The sequence below is a fragment of the Micropterus salmoides genome, unplaced genomic scaffold (genome assembly GCF_014851395.1).
Source record: "Micropterus salmoides isolate LMB-PRFRI ecotype aquatic unplaced genomic scaffold, ASM1485139v1 Ms_hic_scaffold_10, whole genome shotgun sequence".
Taxonomy (NCBI): Eukaryota; Metazoa; Chordata; class Actinopteri; order Centrarchiformes; family Centrarchidae; genus Micropterus; species Micropterus salmoides.
Window position 1 is genome coordinate 28,175,005 of NW_024040041.1, and position 17,756 is coordinate 28,192,760.

The 17,756-nt window shown below is 40.1% G+C and overlaps 1 protein-coding gene across 1 annotated transcript in view; it reads right to left on the reverse strand.

The window, feature by feature from the left end:
• Positions 1 to 17,756, reverse strand: part of cacng2a (calcium channel, voltage-dependent, gamma subunit 2a) — a 74,700-nt gene that overhangs the window by 2,485 nt on the left and 54,459 nt on the right. The window contains exon 3 of the mRNA XM_038706759.1: positions 982 to 1,122. Coding sequence (XP_038562687.1) covers positions 982 to 1,122 — 141 coding nt within the window. The remainder of the gene's footprint in view (positions 1 to 981; positions 1,123 to 17,756) is intronic.

A 17,756-nucleotide genomic window follows, 5' to 3' on the forward strand; every position in this document is an offset into this window, starting at 1 on the left:
AGAAGGAAGAATAGAAGAAGTGACTTGTAGCTGTATAAGAGACGACCCAACAGCTCAAGACAGACCAGTGCATATGTGAACTTTTGAATTTATGGTGTGGTATACTGTTAATTACAAAAGAAGTAAGTAACGACCACCTCTTAAAGGGATGGGCATTTTTGGAAATACGCCCTTTTACTTTCTGGCAGAGAGTTAGATGAGATGATTGATGCAACTCTCATGTCTGTACAGTTAATATAAAGCTACAGCCAGCAGCTGGTTAGCTTAGCTTAACACAAAGATTGGGAACAAGGGGAAACAGCTAACATGGCTCTGTCTAAACGTAACAAAATCTAGTAGGCAGAATTTGTTATATTGAACGGGAAGACACTATCAATCTTCTCGTCTAACTCTCCAGCAGAGATCTTAGATGTGAAAGTGTATTACACATATGAGGGAAGTAGAAGAATTGTGGTTGGAAAGTTTGTTATTTCATTACTTTATTAATGGTTAAAATCTAGCAATCCGTAAGCAAATCATAAATGAAAAAAAAATTGTTTAGTAATTCAACTTAACACCAAATAGTATATTGGCCGCAGAATTCTTCTACTTCCCTCATATGTGTAATACAAAAATCCACCAAATTTTTTCATTTATGATTTAATCACATAATTAAACTTTTCAACCACCCCTGATTTGATTTGGAACAATAATTATAAACAATAATTTTGAATTTTTTTTGTTTCCAAGAATTACATTATTGCACCTATTTTTCCTAATCCAAACATAGATGGTGGCCTGAAATCACGTATGTCATTTCTCAATTTGTATAATGTGAACCAAAGTTTTTATGACTTACTGTGAAGCTACTACAGGAAGCAGCCAGTGACTGTGGTAAATCCTCATTCAATAAAAACTGGTCTAATTCAAAGACACACTGAACTGATGCCCCCCATGAATAATCCTTGCCCTCCTGTCTTATGTTGTGGGTGTTTGACTCACCTGCAGACACAAAGAAGATTCCTGCGCTGAGGATGATGTTGTGGCGTGACTTGTAGAACTCACTGGCAGCTATACACAGGCCTCCCATGAAGAGCAGGATGACACTAAGGATGGGGAAGATGCTGGAGGCTCGCACCGCACCTGGGAATCAGCGGAGGACAGTGGCAAAGAAAATAAGGGGGAGGGAGGCGAAGGGAGAATAGGATGTGATTTGGTGTTCAGACAGAGAGGAGAACAGCCAAAAGGGGCAGCAAAGAAAGAAGGGAAATGGCAGCAGTGAGTGCAGGGATGAAAGAGGTAATGAGTATAAAGCAGAAGGAGCAAGAAACAAAGAAAGAAAAGCACATTAGAATCCATTTCAGCATCTGCTCCTTGTGTGTGAGCACATCCTAATCAACACCCCATCAGGCCTGTGAAAGACTCCATCAACACTGTCTAGTGAGTGTGTATCCCCACAGTAAGCCTGTTACCCAACCTTATGTAATCACTCTGCTTGCTCTCTCCCGCCCTTTCTCTCAGCACACTTCTCCACAGAACACAGAGCTAACTGGCTGCTTTGTGTAGAATCATGTGAACGGCAGTCAACAGAAGTGCTACGAGGCTCTGGCATGTATATCAGCCAGGCCGCAGTGCAGAGGGATGTAGCCCGCGTCCTTGAAACAAAACAGCGTCCTTGCAGCTCATTTTTATGAAGCAAAAACTGGGAGAGCGATATGATGTTGCTTTTCATGTCAAGCTAGGGTAAAAAAAAAAGCTGCGCTATGCCCTTAAGTGTCTGACTGAAGTTTGAGAAGCCGACAGCTGTTGTTTGAGCCATTCAGGAGGAAACAATGAGGAGGTCTCACAAACCTGTCCATTTTCTTCAGTCACCTCCTGCCATCCTTTCATACTTTCACCTCACCCATCTCTCCTGTTTAACATGCACACTTAAACTTTCATCAGGCTGGTTAAATTTTCACCACTTCACCTCATCTCCCCAAGTGGCAGCCGCCTCAGCACTTTCCCAGCTTCTCCCCAAAGTGCTGACGCTGGGCTGGGTGGCTCTGTGCTGAACTCGGCCGCCTGCATCTCCACGGGGACCCACCTGGGCTCCTGGCGGCCCATCTGCTTGCATACCTGCTGCCATTCATCGCCCCCCCCCCCCCGACACACACACTTCTCTCTGCCAGGGATTTGCTTTTCCTCTACCCTCCAACACCCTAAGGCTTCATGGCGCCTGGCTGCTTCAGTGGGAAAGCCACCCCTAGCCCACAGGCGGGCTTATAGGCAGCAGTCAACAGCTGCAGTGGAGGAGAGCGCCAAGCAGTGGCCACGGCTGGCTGGATGCTCATCGCTCACCCTCCACTGGGCTCTCAACAGTAACTACAGTAAAACCAATGTCGGATGAGCCTTTGTGCGCTGATGCTACTTCATACTGTATTTGCTGTTGTGCTGCATGCATCCTTACATCAAGATGATCTACAAAATAATTTTCCAAAAGTTGTTTCCAGATCTTCATACTGTGGCCTCAGAAACCACCGAGTTGGCCGAGACTGAAGTCATTATGGCAAGCGTCGTTGTGTAGTAGAATGGCTGTCGGTGTGTGTGTACGTGTGTGTGAGAATGGCTGAATGAGAAGCAAATTGTAAAGTGCTTTGTCTTTTAAGGTAGAAGTGCAGTGCAATGCCTTTGTTGTTCATCACAACAACATCTTGTTAAACAACTTGGTCAAGCTTTGAGGTTCATACCCAAGCTCTTAAATAATATCTCTGATGGCAAAAAGAAGAGACAATTTTTGTTTTCTATAACATCCCTCTTTAAAATATAGCCTACTACAGCCATGTTGTAATATGAAGTATGAAAATTAAATTAAGAGGCTGGGATTTAACAGTGATTTTGGTGAAAATGAGAAGGCGAGACATTGGTTTTTAAATATAGGCCTTTGAAGAAAAATCAGATATTCGCTAGTTAGTATGATCCTTTGAAGTTTTGATGTTTACTGTTTAAAGATCCCCTCCAGTAATGTTTGAAGAAATTTAAAAATACTCTGCTCTGAATAAGAATTTGTGTCTGATGTTTTTTTTCTGTTATAAAGCTGATTTCACCTGTTAAAAATTCTGTCCCCCTTCAACAGATGTCACTCAGTGTAAACCTCCCCATGGTGATCTAAAAGCTGTATAAGAAGCATTTATAGCATTAAGACAGCAGGGGAGTAAAAACAGACATATATGAAGGCTACAGAGATCCTCCTCCCACTTTCAGAGCAAAGGAGGAGGACAGTGTGCTCATAGCCACGGTGTGAAAGATTCATGTGTGTCAAAATTTTACCCATTTAGATTCCAGATTATTTATTTGTTTTTGGGCATGATGTGAAGTGGTTTTAAGGACAATGACATTTGGAAATACTAGACAGATGGAGATGAAATTTCATATGGTTATTTTCGGTCCCCAGAGGCAGAATACTTGATACTTATGATTGTGGTGACCCCCTGACCTTTCTACTTGTGCCATCATCAGGTCCAAACAGGAAATATCTAAATCTAATAGGCAGACTGGCATGACATTTACCATGCACATTGATAGGTGATTCCCAGAGGACTGCACACAAGATGTTTCATTTTCTAATGGGCTGGTTGCCATGACATTTGGTGAGATCCTTAATGGACCCAAACGGATAAATTGATTTGTTTCTAATGACCCCACGGTCAACAAACATTACACTTTTAGCCCAAACACAGGTAAGGGTGAGTAGAAATAAATAATGGGGTATAATAAAAAAAGCAGGCTGTAAGGGACAGATGTGTATGGACAAGAAATTAACTTACAAATGAAAATATTAATCCATAAATAAAAAAACAGTACAGGGCAACTCTCTTTTCCATATTTCCACTGCTTTCCCTTTCTCATTTAGCTTTAACAAGATACTTTGGGACTTGCGTTGGTAAGAAAGTCCAAACTATTTTCACCTGAATCCCCCTTCGTGTTTGAGGATCATGGTTTTCACAGTCTAACTGACGATGTGTGCTGATCCTGAACTTAAGGCCCAAACTGTCACGTAAATGCTAATTATTTATCTTTTAAACTGAATTTAAATTGATTTTGAATTTCTATTATTTATTCAGGTATTCATTTATGTATTTTTAAATGATGTATTTGTTGATAGTGGCATAGTTTTTAAATTTCACCTATTTATTAATGGATTAATTAATTAATTAGCTTGTAATTTGATTAAATATCAATGAATTTAATGCTTTATTACTATGACACTTGTGGTCCTCCATACATGTGTGGCTTCTATTTTCACGTTTGTGTGTTTTTTGTGTATAAAACCTTCAAACTCGACTCAATCAAAACCGAGGACTGAAGCAATATGTTTTATAATAGGATGGCAATGACTGAAGCTGTTGAACCAGAACTTAACAATGCCGTGCATCACTAGTGAGCACCTTCATGAATGTGTTTTTGACCCGACACTGTAATGTCTCTGCTCCCTGTCCCACCTTCGTTCATCATGTCATCACTCAACATCATGATGTGCTTATCACTTTCTTTAACCTTGCCTGAAACAGCCCGCCGACTGCGCTCCAATCTGTATGATGAAGAACACTTTAATGCCGTTATTCGCCACCTTCCATTTTTCTTTCATCTGTCTGCCTCTGTCTACTGCACACAGCCATCGCACTGTCTTTGTCACCCCGCAAATGTCCCGTCTCATCTTTTCTTCCTCTCTTTTCCATCTCTCTCTCTCTCTCACTTAATTTGCACTCAGTCAAAGCACAAGACCATTTGAAAGATAAAGTGTCGTCTCGCCCTCCCTCCATCTTTCTCTGCTCCCACCCCCCTATCTCAATTGTGTCCTTGTGTGACCATAGGGGATTGTGGAGTTTAGGGTTACCGGTGAGGTAGGTTGATTAAATATTAAGTTGTCCTGAGAGTTGACCCTGCTCCTGTGTCCCGCTCTAAATGCATCGCCCCCCCCCCCCATTCCACCATCCTTCTATCCTGTTAACCCTGAAGATATTGACATGGCCGTTCACAGCACATTACCTGGGAGAGGGCACTGGGGCTCTTTTTCATCCATCAGCTTCATTTGCAGAGACAAAAGAGGGATTGAGGGCCAGCCAAATGTATTGATTGTTGACGGTGGGGCTGTTTAATAGTGCAGGATCTCAAGGTGACACAAAAGTTTAAGAAACCTCAGAAAGGCTCAGTTTCAGGCAAATTTAGAGGGAAAAAAGTGTTTTGCAAAATATAAAATGTCTCATTTTCAGCTCTATGACTTTAAGCCTGCTTAAAATGTAATTATTTAGTCATTTTATTTCACCAAGCAGCTGACATTCATGGGCATTGTCCCATGGAACATGTTAAATTTCGGTCCAAACTAGCATCTGTCTTTTTAGTTCCTAAAGCTGTTGCTAAGCCTTTGCAATCTTACACAGCCTCATGAACTAGAATAGTTTGTGTAAAATGTGTAGCTCAGATCAACATTGCCGAGCAACGGAATACCTAACTGTGAAACTGAATCACTACTGAATACATAAGTGTTATAGTAGAAGTAGTAGTAGTAGTAGCAAATACTTTTAAAACTATCCTTCTGAATTGCTGTAATCCGAATTCTCCTCCTTGAAAATTTCAGAAGTTGTGCAATTATTCAAGTAACTATTCAAATTGCTCAAATTCAATATTTCTTAATTCCGATTTAAATACTCACATTACATGAAAAACTGGTTTCAAACTGACAAATTCAGACACTAAGACTAAAAAGATGAAATTCAGACCTGATCATCTTGGATACCAAGGATAACCAACAAAGAAATCAATTGGACTATACCATTAAATCTTTATGGATGCCATTTGCTCCCATTGTTTCACCTTCCCAAAGAAGAAAAGGCAGAGACTGGTGGCACAAAACAGCTGAGCTCTCCTCCAGTTGGTAATAATAACCACATAGCAATCAAAACTTGTCTCTGTTGAAATTTGTGCTATACATAAAACAATCAGTAATGAATTATAAGATATCTGCTAGTTGGCTAGCCAGCTGGTGGCCCCTGAAGTGATCCTATGCAAAAGTAGCTAATCCCAAGTGCAAATGTTTGAAATAATTTAGTTGATTTGGAAAGCTTTAGAGGCTTGTGCTGCTTGTTTTGTCAGGGGCAACCCTATAAGCTTAGCTTTAGACGATGACCATGGACTGCAACGATGCATCTTTTCACCTCATTTTCTGTCATCTCTCTATCATCTGTAGTCTAATGTCACAAAAAAAGTGTTTTGCCAGAGTAGCATTTCCCTGTACTTTACAACAGAAGTGATGAGTGTAAAATTATTATGATCAATTAGTCACAACGTCCACTATTATGAGAAAAAGACCCAGGTTGAAAAATACTGTAATGTTCCTTTTAGTCAGTCAAACTTGCAAACACTAAAACTGTCAAACCTGCAATAAAATATTATTATTATTGAGTATCCCTTTATAGTCTGATTGCTGTTTTAGAAACATTTCCTACCAATAAGACTAAATGTCTGTGGAAACCTTTTTATATACAGTCTATGGTGGAAACACTGAACAATTGTTTTGCTAAAGGTAGCACCAGCTATTGACAACTGGCACCTTCAGCACAATCATTTCAAGTATCATAACAGTATCTGCCTTCATGTTTATCTGAACCCTTCTTCAAACCACATTATATGCAAAGATATAAATGCTCTGTATGGCAGCTGGTCTCTACAGAACAATTGCCTCAGGTTTGGAGAGCTTCTGAGAAATCTTGAAAGCAATTCTAGGGCTTGTGATGTTGGAGCTTTCCAGGGCAAAAGGATCCAACTCATTTGCATGGCTTCGAGGATCGGCTGGCCTGCAGTGCTTCTCCAGTCCTATGCATTCTCTATATTAATATCCATATTAAGCCGCACACTGAAATGTGCAGTGACCTTCACAGTGACCTCCCTGCATGCACTGTGCCTTGCCTGGGATCGGGCTCCAGTTTTCTGCCCTTGGGTTTGGCTGACCACACTCTACCTCTCAAGAAAAAGGCTGAAGTCCCTGCAGATTTGTCATGTCAGCATGCACTCTCCTAGCGTAAATATGAAGCTCAGGTAGCTGTGTCTCCGAGCAGCTTACTGCCTGCAGTGAGGGCCGACGCTGGGAATTGTTGGAGGAAGACAGGACAATAACTATGCCCCAAGGCAGTGAGGCTGCTTCTAGGAGAGAGGCCACCTATTTCTCACCACAGGTTTCACATCTTCACTTTCCATCTTTTAAGGATCGGCTGAGCCCCTGTCAGAGTTTTGGATCCTGCCTGGAGGGATGTTTAAACACAGCAGCACCCCGGGGGGAGGCAGGCAGAGAGACTGACAGGCTGACAGATAGACAGGGACTCTGCTGTTGATGGGTTAGTGCAGAAAAGAAGGACAGGTCCAAATACACCATGTTTAACAGTCAGACGGACTTCTGATCAGACGTACAAAAACCTGCAATGAAATATGATCTTTTGTTGTTGTTCATTTTACTTGTTTCAGCATCTAATGGTGACTTAAATGCTAAAATAAGTGGAAGAAAATGCCAGTTAAAGGGTGATGGACTCAAATTGAAGAAAAGCAGCTGTGATACTTGACAAATGGTGATTATCTCCAGGATGACAGGATGTCATTACTGTGACAGAGAGCCGCTGGGATGGCTACCATCATGGTAACAAATTACCAATTTTTTTTATTTTTATGCATGTGATAAATGAATAGACACAAGACATTTGTGCTCTTCTTAGTATGTGACTTTAAAAAAAAAACCTATTACTATTTTCGTTTTAATTTGCTCCTTGTCAGAATGAAATAATACATAAAAAAACAAAGGTTACATTTTGACCTATTTTGGGCTAAATAGATTTTGCCAAGTGGTAGAACTGTTTATATCCTTATTAAGTAAAAGTCCTAAAAGAACAATGTAAAAAAAGCAAAATGTTCTTAAAGAATCAAAAGTAAAAGTACTGAATCTGCAAAAAATTGTCTGGTACTGATTATCAATGCATAAGCAGTTCTTTACTGTTATAGCTGGTCGAGGCCGATATAGGTTGAACTATTTAATAAAAATTGTGCCAAGTTATGGATAAAAAATATATAAATATATAAAACTTTATTTATGGTCCAACTTCAGTTTTGGAACGGTAAGGCAAATTCCTCTGTTTTTGTTGTTCATTGAAAACATTTGGGTTTAAGATCAAAAGATGAGTATAAGACAAGAGTTCAGAATTTCAGCTCTCATTTCGTGGTATTCACATCTAGATGTGTTAAACAACTCAGGACATACCACCCTTTGTTTGAACCCACCCATTTTTCAAGTGAGCAAAACTATTGGAACATGTGACTGACAGATGTTTCTTGTTGCCCAGGTGTTGCCTTTTAGGTTGATTTTCCAAACATTAAATAGCTCAAGTTTTCATCCTTAGTTCAAACCTATAAAGACTACATTTCCTGTTAAAGAGGATACACCAACATGAAGACCAGAGAGCTGTCTGTGGGAGAAAAGCAAGCCACTGTCAAGCTGAGATAAGAAGGGAAATCGACCAGAGCCATTGGACAAACATTGGGCATAGCAAGCACAACAATTTGGAACATCCTGAAAAAGAAAGAAACTACTGGTGTACTGAGCAACAGACGTCCAACAGGTCGGCCAAGGAAAACAACAGCAGTTGATGACAGAAATATGGTGAGAGCTGTGAAGAAAACCCCCAAAATATCAGTAAGTGACATCACCAATGACCTCCACAGTGCAGGGTGAAGGTATCACAATCCACTGTTGGAAGAAGACTCAGAGAGTCTGGACTGATGAGACCAAGATTAATCTCTACCAAAGTGATGGAAAGGCCAAAGTGTGGAGAAAGAAAGGAACTGCTTATGATCCGAAGCATACAAGCTCATCTGTGAAGCATGGTGGAGGTGATGTCATGGCTTGGGCCTGCATGGCTGCTTCTGGATCAGGCTCATTAATATTTATTGATGATGTAACTGATGATGGTCGCAGCAGAATGAATTCAGAAGTAGAGAGAAACATTCTGTCTGCCAATTTACGGAGAAATACTTTGAAACTAATCAGGAGGAAGTCATCATGCAGCAGGACAATGACCCAAAACACCCAAAACCAACAACAAACAAAACAAAGGACTTCATCAAAAGCTGAAATTCTGAACTCTTGTCTTATACTCATCATTCAATCTTAAACCCAAATGTCTTCAGTGAACAACAAAAACAAAGGAATTTGCCTTACCGTTCAAATAGTTTCGGAGGGGACTGTATGTTACAACTTGATAGCGCATAGAGGAGGGCTGGTGAATGTGGATTATCTCAGCCACATTATTCTGACAGAGGGCTGTTGGGATGGCTCCAGTCCTGGGAAAGAACTGTGGCGACTCTCCTGTGTGGTAAAACGCTGTCAATCTCCGGGCTGGTGGAAAACAACGACCCCGTCCAAATGAAAGCTTTGACCTCCGTGCTAATAGCTAATGACTGCGGCGACCTTCGCAGCGTCTTGTGTTTCTGAAGCCCTCGCCTCGGCCCACATGAAAGGATGCTCTAGGGAACCCTGTGATTAGCACTGAGGTCTCAGTTTTGATTTGGGTCGAGGTCACGATCACAAGGAGTGGCGCATCTTTCTTCCCCCACGACACCCACATGTGACACCCATTTAAGGAGTTTTTCTGGGGCTGAACACCAGCTCTGCACTCTGTCTTTGGCAATAATAGCTGGTCACACATTACACTAATACACTGAATAATTTTCATCATAACTGATTTGCTAATTTGCTATGACCAATATTTTCATGGAAACCATAACTAGACGCATGCTTTAGATTTCTCCACATACTGAAACAGTGTGTATGGGGGTTCTAATAAAAGCAACACATCCTCATAACAACAAAATCAACAAGACAACAACATTGACAACATTGACAACAAAATAGGTTGATTGTCAAGCGTCCCAAAACGACATGTAAGACCATTTCCCAAAACAATTAGTTAGAGTATTTCCCATACCAGTCCAGCGACAGGTGTACAGGACCTTAAGTACGTAACTCATGTGATGTGGCAAACGTTGTGAAACGATCGTAGTTTGGTTAGGTTTAGGCAACAAAACCACTTAGGTTTAGAAAAGATCGTGGCTTGGGTTAAAATATGTACTTTATGTAAGTCACAAGCCTAAAGTAAAGTAAGAAAACTTTATTTAACTTAAAACATGTCACCTGTGACTTTCTTCCATACAGGACTCAAACCTCAGTCTGAGTTTACTTCACTTATCCATCCACATATCCTGCCACCCTCTTTACCTGGACTTTCTGCCACTAACGAAGAAAAAAAAGTAAATATGGGTCGTAACCTACATAATAATAATTTTTTTCCATAACCAAAACTACAACAGAAAATGTGCAAGGAATGGATTGTGAGTGTGTTTATCCACATGCAAATGTTAGCATGCCCGGCTAACTAGCTTACTACCTACAGTAATAACCTGGCATTACTTCCAATCTCATTTTGTGGGGTTACAGGTTATGTTAGAAAAAACATGTTCAGGACAAAATGCTACTATAACAGAATTTAAATTAATGTTAGTGGTTCTTTATTTAGTTTTTGGAAGGTTAGTTTTTCTCTCCTTTGGATATAGTTTTTGCCAATTGATGCTTCACTAAGCCAAGCCCCCTATAGTTGCTGTTGCTAAGTCCGACAAACTGTCTGACCTGTCGGAATTTCATTACGGTGCTGCCACTGTCTATCACTGCACTCCCTGGAGAAATATTGTCGAATTTTAGGACAAAGCTATCTTAGAAAGAAGCAGATAGTTTTGCAGTTGTGTAGTGCATTTGAAGGTTTTATTCAGGCTCTCAAACTTACGTGAAAAATATACTGATAGAAGCTATAACAATCTACTATCAACAATGTTCCTGTAAAGCTGGGTAGGTCTCTATTCACTGTTACAAGCATTAAAAAGCAGAACAGTGGGGTTATATAATGTTATATTCAGTAGGAAGTTAGCTAGCTTTAGCTAACTAACATTACATTAGGAACAATCCACAGCCGACATTTTTCTGGATTTGTTTTAGGTTTTGGAAAGAGAATAATTCATATTTCTCCTTTCAACCTCTCTGGGTAGAAACTGTAACTATTAAAGTGTCCCAGGAACAGCGTTCACCATATCTTGGAAAAATACAGCAAAAAAAGCTAGAAAACGACTCCATATGCATTAGAGTCAATGGAACGCAACCATGAAAGTGTCAGACCTCAGTTGGAGCGAGTCCTGTACTGCACTGTGATTGGCCAGCTGGGTATTTGGGGCGTGGCTTAGCGAAGGTTCAATTGTCTATTCCACATTCTCAAAGTAACAGTTGTCACTTCAGATGGAAAAATTCATGATCGTCAGCTACAAATGAGAAGCATCGTTTAAATAATTACTGTGAATTCTGATGACAGATCTGCCAATGTTGTCATTGTAAAGTGCATATATGCTAGAATGGAAAGCTTGACAGGCACTAAGAGGGGTGGGGGTTAGCGAATGGTCAGTTATATCGGCAGATGTCAATCTTGACCACTGAGGTACATTTATAGTTTAAACAAGAGGAAGTTGTACCAAATCTTCGAAGGCAAAGAAAAAGCAAAATTACAGCTTTTGTCAAATTCTAACTGATTTCTATTTATACTGGTTGTTGGCTGATGATTGGCACCTTTCTATTTACCACCACAATCACTGGCTGTTTTCCTGTCAGTAGCCAAAATGGGAACTGGCACACAAGTTTACTTTCCCCAGATGGAAAAAATGTCATCTAGACTACTTTGATTTTATAGAGCAAGAACACTGATAATTTCCACTATTTCCCTGTTTCCAGTCTTTGTGTTGGTGGTAGATTCACATTGAACAGACACAGTATATGTGAGTGTTATCAATCTTCTCATCTAACTATTGACAAGTAACACTGGCTGCTTTTTGCCTTTTATCCAGATCTGTACAGCACAACAGCACTCAGACACAGATGGTGTGTCGCTCTGCCTGGCCTGTTGGTGGCTGCACCGATGCAGGAGCTGTAGTAGTGAGTGTTGGAGGCTGGTTAGCCCCGCCCGGCCTTGTTGTCCTGCCAGCATGCGTGCCAACCTGCTCGCAGAGACACAGGGTGAGAGCGGATACTGTGTGTACTGTATTGATTGGCACGGCTGCAGCTCAGGCTGGTGTCCGAGCGTTGGCACTCTCCAGCACTGGCTGACAAACAACTTAATGAGACTGAACACCCATGCAGGCCCATGGCTGGGTTTCTACAGCAGCTAGTGCTCCTCAGTGCCACTGTGGCTCCACTTATGCAACCTGAGTCCAAATGGTAAATAATCTGTAGCGAGTCTGTTTCACAAAACCACAATCAAGACTCAGCGGCTGTGCCTTAGAGGTAGAGCGGCTCGCCGCTAATCAGTTTCTGATGAGCAGTTGGCACTTTGCATAATAGCCTCAGCCATCAGTGAATGAATGTGTGAATGCTGACTTGTAGTGTAAGTGCTTTGAGTGGTCACAAGACTAGAAAGACAGTATATAAGTACAGTCCATTTACACTGACAGGCAGTTGCTTTAATTTCCTAAAATACCAGGAAACAAACACACAAGGGAGTGATCGACTAAACCAGAGTTATAGCAAAGTTCCTGCATTTAACATATACCTTGAAGTAAAGAATCAAATCTAAGTTAGACACTATATTTGCATTCAAAGTTTCGGTGCACCTAAACTTCCAACGTGTAACAAATGATGTGAGTTCAAATTCCATTGATTTTGAATTCACATAATGATTTCCTTTGTCTTCAGATCTAACGCAAAGCGAGCGTTGGGAGCAGTGCGATTACATACAAAGTCAATGCAAAGATGCGGACGCACATGGAGGAGCTCAGAGTTATTTGCTTTTATTAAATTCACTTTTTACTTGTAATTTTTGGGATTAAAACGTTGATTTATCTTCACTTGTGCTTCTCAGCAGCAAGCCACCATGTGTTTCCGACTTCCACTGTCGTTGTTAGTGTCAAGCAACGAGAGTTCTGACACTACTCCATATTTACATAAAAAATGGACAAAACTGGACATTGATTAGACAAAAGTAAGCTGAGCTACTGGGGAATTTCGGAAAACATGTTACTTGATTCCAGCTATCTTTGTCCTTCACTGTGAACAATTTAGCATAGCAGGCCTGATCGAGCTGAACTCCATTCAGAAAACAAACATTTTAAAAGTTGTTGTTCTGCTGTCTTGCTTACAGACCTGACAAAGCATAAATTCATACGTTTAATGAGTCGGCATCATGTTGTACTTATTTCGGCATCATTTTGATCCGTTTCTTGCAATTAAATCATAGCAAAATATTTACTTTGGTTTCATACCGATGTAGTAATCACGAGTTGTGTTTATTTGTATTATCGTATTGTGTGTGAACACTCGGCAGCAGTCCAGCGATAAAACTCATGCGAGAAAGCGACGCAAAGATTAAATTCACGTTTGGTGTGAACGCACAGTAAGGTGTGTCCTTTTACAGGGAATGAATACTTACGCAAAGATCACTTTGTACAGATCTGTTTTCACTTTGATATTTAAGGTCTTTTTCTGCTGATGACTGTCAAAAAACACATTTATCCCCACTAATTCAGTTAATTAAACTAAATATGAAACCTTCCATACTATTTTGAATGCTTTTTATAGGCATTGCATTATTCAATGTATTTAATGCATGAGATGGCCTGATGGCCTCCAAGGAAGGGTGCTAAAGGCATCGTCTCAACAGCTTAAAGGGGTTCTCACTCAGCTGTTTCAAATTTTGCTGAATTGTGGTGTTTTTCCACACTCATGGAAGAAATCCACAAAAATACCTGTGCCTAAAGTGTCTAAGGCTACAGCCCTCGGAGACTTTAGACCAATGGCACTCACTCCACTCTTAGCCAAGTATATAGAGAGAGTGGTCAGCACCCATCTTACGTCCTCTGTTGGGAATCAACTGGACCCCCTTCAATTTGCCTACAGGTCACACAGGGGCACAGGGGATGCAGGTTACTCTTGTGAATCAAATAGCTAAACACCTGCAACAACCAAAATCATTTGTTCGAGTTCTTTTTATTGATTTTACTTCTGCTTTTTATACTATACAAATCAACATTCTTTTAGAACAACTTTGTAGGATGAATGTGAACGGTGGGCTCATTCACTGGATTAGAAGTTTTTTAACTGACTGCCCTCAGAGAATCTTAATGAATGGGGTCTACTCAGATGAGCTTGTTATAAATACTGGAGCACCATAAGGCTGTGTGTTGTCACCTCTGATGTTTTATATAAATGACATGACTGTGGACAGCACCAATATTAGCTTACTTAAATATGCTGATGACATGGTCTTGGTAGGACCTCTCACAGAAAATAATGCAGGACATGAGGAAGCTTACTTTAGCCAGGTCACTTTACTGCAGGACTGGTATCAGACTATTAAACTGGAAATTAACGTGACTAGAACATAAGATCTTATACATCTAGATCTAATACAAACAAAACCAATAGGAGCCGGTATCATCACCCCTGTTGTACTTAACAGCCGGCCTGTGGAAGTAGTGGAGCATTTTAAGTACTTGGGTACTAATCATTGATCACACTTTAAGTTTTAATGTAAACTTAGAGAGTATTTTTAAGAGAGCTAACCAGCAATTGTTTTTAATTAATTTTTAATTCATGCTCAGCCTACTTATTCTTGAGATGGCATATAGGAGCCTGGTAGAAAGCATTTTAACATGTATAAGAGATCTTTTATTCCCCATGCCATACAGGCACTGAATGTAAACTGAAAGCACTCTTAAATGTGTTTCTAGTAGGTTGTAACCTACCTTATTTTCATCTGCTGCGCTGCTTTCCATTTTCTGTTACTGTATGTTGATGATGGTACAGTGTCTCTTATACTCTTACTCTACTATACTCTTAACTGTGTGTATTTAAATTTTTTTTTTGTAATTTTAACTTTGGTGTTACTGTTGCATATCTGTTCGGAGAAGTCGAAGACAAATTTCCACTAAGGTGGACAATAAAGTCTAATAATAATATATTTTACCTTCTCCCCTCTTCAGGTGGAAGTTTGAAGAAGACAACAACAATCCGCAGAGAGAGTGTGAAGGGTACATGTGTGAGCAATTGTATGTTCTTTTAATGCAGCTTTTAATCTCTGTAAGTGTTGTTTAGAACAGTTTTTTTCTTCATTGCTTTGTTTTTGTGCTACCTCCTTCCTTGTAAAGTGCTTTGTAACCTTGGCTTTAAAAGGTGTTATGTAAATAAAATTTGACTTGACATGCAAGACGACACTAATGGCATGAAGGCGATAAGTTATGCAGATTTGAGAGCACAAATTACTTCTTTTTTTGTCCATGACTCTCTCTATTGGAAAAAAAATTCAAGGCTACAATTGGAGCCATTTTTGGCAAACTTTAGCTTGGGCCTAACTTGATATACGTTCAACTGACATCCATGAAACGCATAGACATAAGTAAGTGCAAAAAGTACACGTATGTACAGTGTACTTTAATAAACAAGCACACGTTCCTACAGTGGCGTCTCTTTGCACCTTCCATCCTTTCCCTCCCTCTCTCTTTCTTTCTCTCTTTCTTACTTTCTCTCTCACTCTCTTTCATTGACAGGGTTGAGAGGAAATTAGCATTGGCTCTTAATCAGCCTCCCCCAGCCCAGAATGTGCTGATGTGCAGGACAGGGTCATGCTAATCAGGTGCCTCAGCTCCCAGGCACATTGATTTAATACTACAAATGCTTATTAATCCCCTTCACACCTCGTCCTCCTCTTCCTCAATACTGAGCCCTTGCATCGTCCTGAGTAAGAGGCTTGTTGCCCCTCAAACCCCAATTCTCACACCTCCCAAGCTCCCCACTTTCAAGTGGCTACAGTGTGTGTTAAAATATACAGTGTGAAACAATGTGCAAAAACAAAGGAAATTAGCTTTGGTAGCTAAATTCAAAATTTGCAAGAATGCTTACGCAGCTTTCAGCCCACATCTACAAGCTTATGCGTATGGACAACACACCTCGCTGGCAGAATGCAATTTGACTTGAATTGATTAGAAAATAAATGCAAGTCTCACTCGCTGTCATATATAAACTAGAATAACGTGTTCAGATTAGACATTTAAGACACCTCTGGGAATCCATTAATGAGTTAATTTGTGTCCCAATGTTAGCATTTATACTAATTTATGTTGTCTCAATTATTACTTTTTGGCAATTTCTGTTTTTTATCCATTTCCCATTCCTCTTCTCATCTTTTCCAAAATGTTTATTTTCTCCAAGTGACAGAGAACAAGCACAGAACAATCAGTACAGTATACAGTAATAATAACTTCAACTGGTCAGTCATTTAGTGTTTAAAATAGAGCTGGAATGACAAAAGTGCCAAAAATGAACTAGTTCCAACTTCTTAAATGTGACTGTTTGCTGGCTGTTGGATGAACTAAACTAGTGATTTAAAGATGTCACCTAGGTCTGTGTGAAACTGGGATCGACATGTTTTTTTAAACCATTTTCACGGTTATTGGAGAAAAGTTGAAAAATATTGTTTGTTGCAGTCAACTGCAATATTTCAAGTCAATCCACTCAAAATGTTCAAAATTCAAAGCAGATTTTGTTAGTAAACTTTATCCTGAACGCAGTGATCTGTCATGATCAGAAAAGATCAAAAGCATCCCAGGCCATAAAACGCCTTTAACGTAGAGTCTCAACAGATGGATCGTAAAACAAAGAGGGCAATTGTGGAACAGAACCACTTGGTTTGTCCAACTCAGACTGCTGAAGCCTCATACTCGGTGCTGAAGTCATTTCAATAAGGACTGCAAAGTTTGTCCCCCAGTTATTCTGCAAATACTGCTTTTAGAGGAATCTCTCTATGGCCAGTAATATCAGGGGGAACTATTACAGCAAACAAAACTCTGTGTTAAGTGAGTTTTGTTGTAAGAAAGACATGAAAATATGAAATATGCACCGATCCTTTAACAGGTATGATAAAGCTAGAAGCCAGAAATAATATTTGTTGAAGCTGCAGGATTTGGTGATGCTCTTTGAAGGGAGAGCCAGCTCCCATTTAACACCACTTCTGTTGGTCATTGCCTAAGTTACTTTCATACATAAATAAAAATGCAAGATTCTTCATCTGCAATACATTGAAATATTCGGTCATATTGATGGTTAAAAAGTGTGACATGTCAAGAATAACTGTTCTACTGTTGAAAGTAAAAAAGCATGGTTAATAAATAATTACATAACTCTAAACAGACACAAACTGTATATTTCAATTAATAAAAGTAATTAGTATAAGTGTAATTTGTTCTTGTCATGCTTTCTGGAGGGGTATGGGCTCCCAGACACATCACTAGCAGGATTCCCTCAAAGAAAGAAAAATCTAAGGGGAATATGATTTAAACTTTCTCCTCACAAATGATAAATCTCTCAGTTGTAGTGTCTTAAAGTCTATGCATGGTCCTCGCTCATACACACAGCTACCATTAGAGCCCAGTAGTCCTCCCACTGAATACTGCTCTGTCATATTAACATAACATCACACACATGCAGACAGGTCACTGGAACACAGTAAAAGAGCTCCCTCACGCTGAAGTCACTTCAGATGACAGGCCCGACAATTAAAGTTCCCTCCACAGAACACATTTCAATTACTGTAATTACCCTCCACTCCACTGCTGATGTCCCCACAGATCACGCTTGAACGTCGGCGTGACAGTGCCACTCCAGACCTTAGCATGGC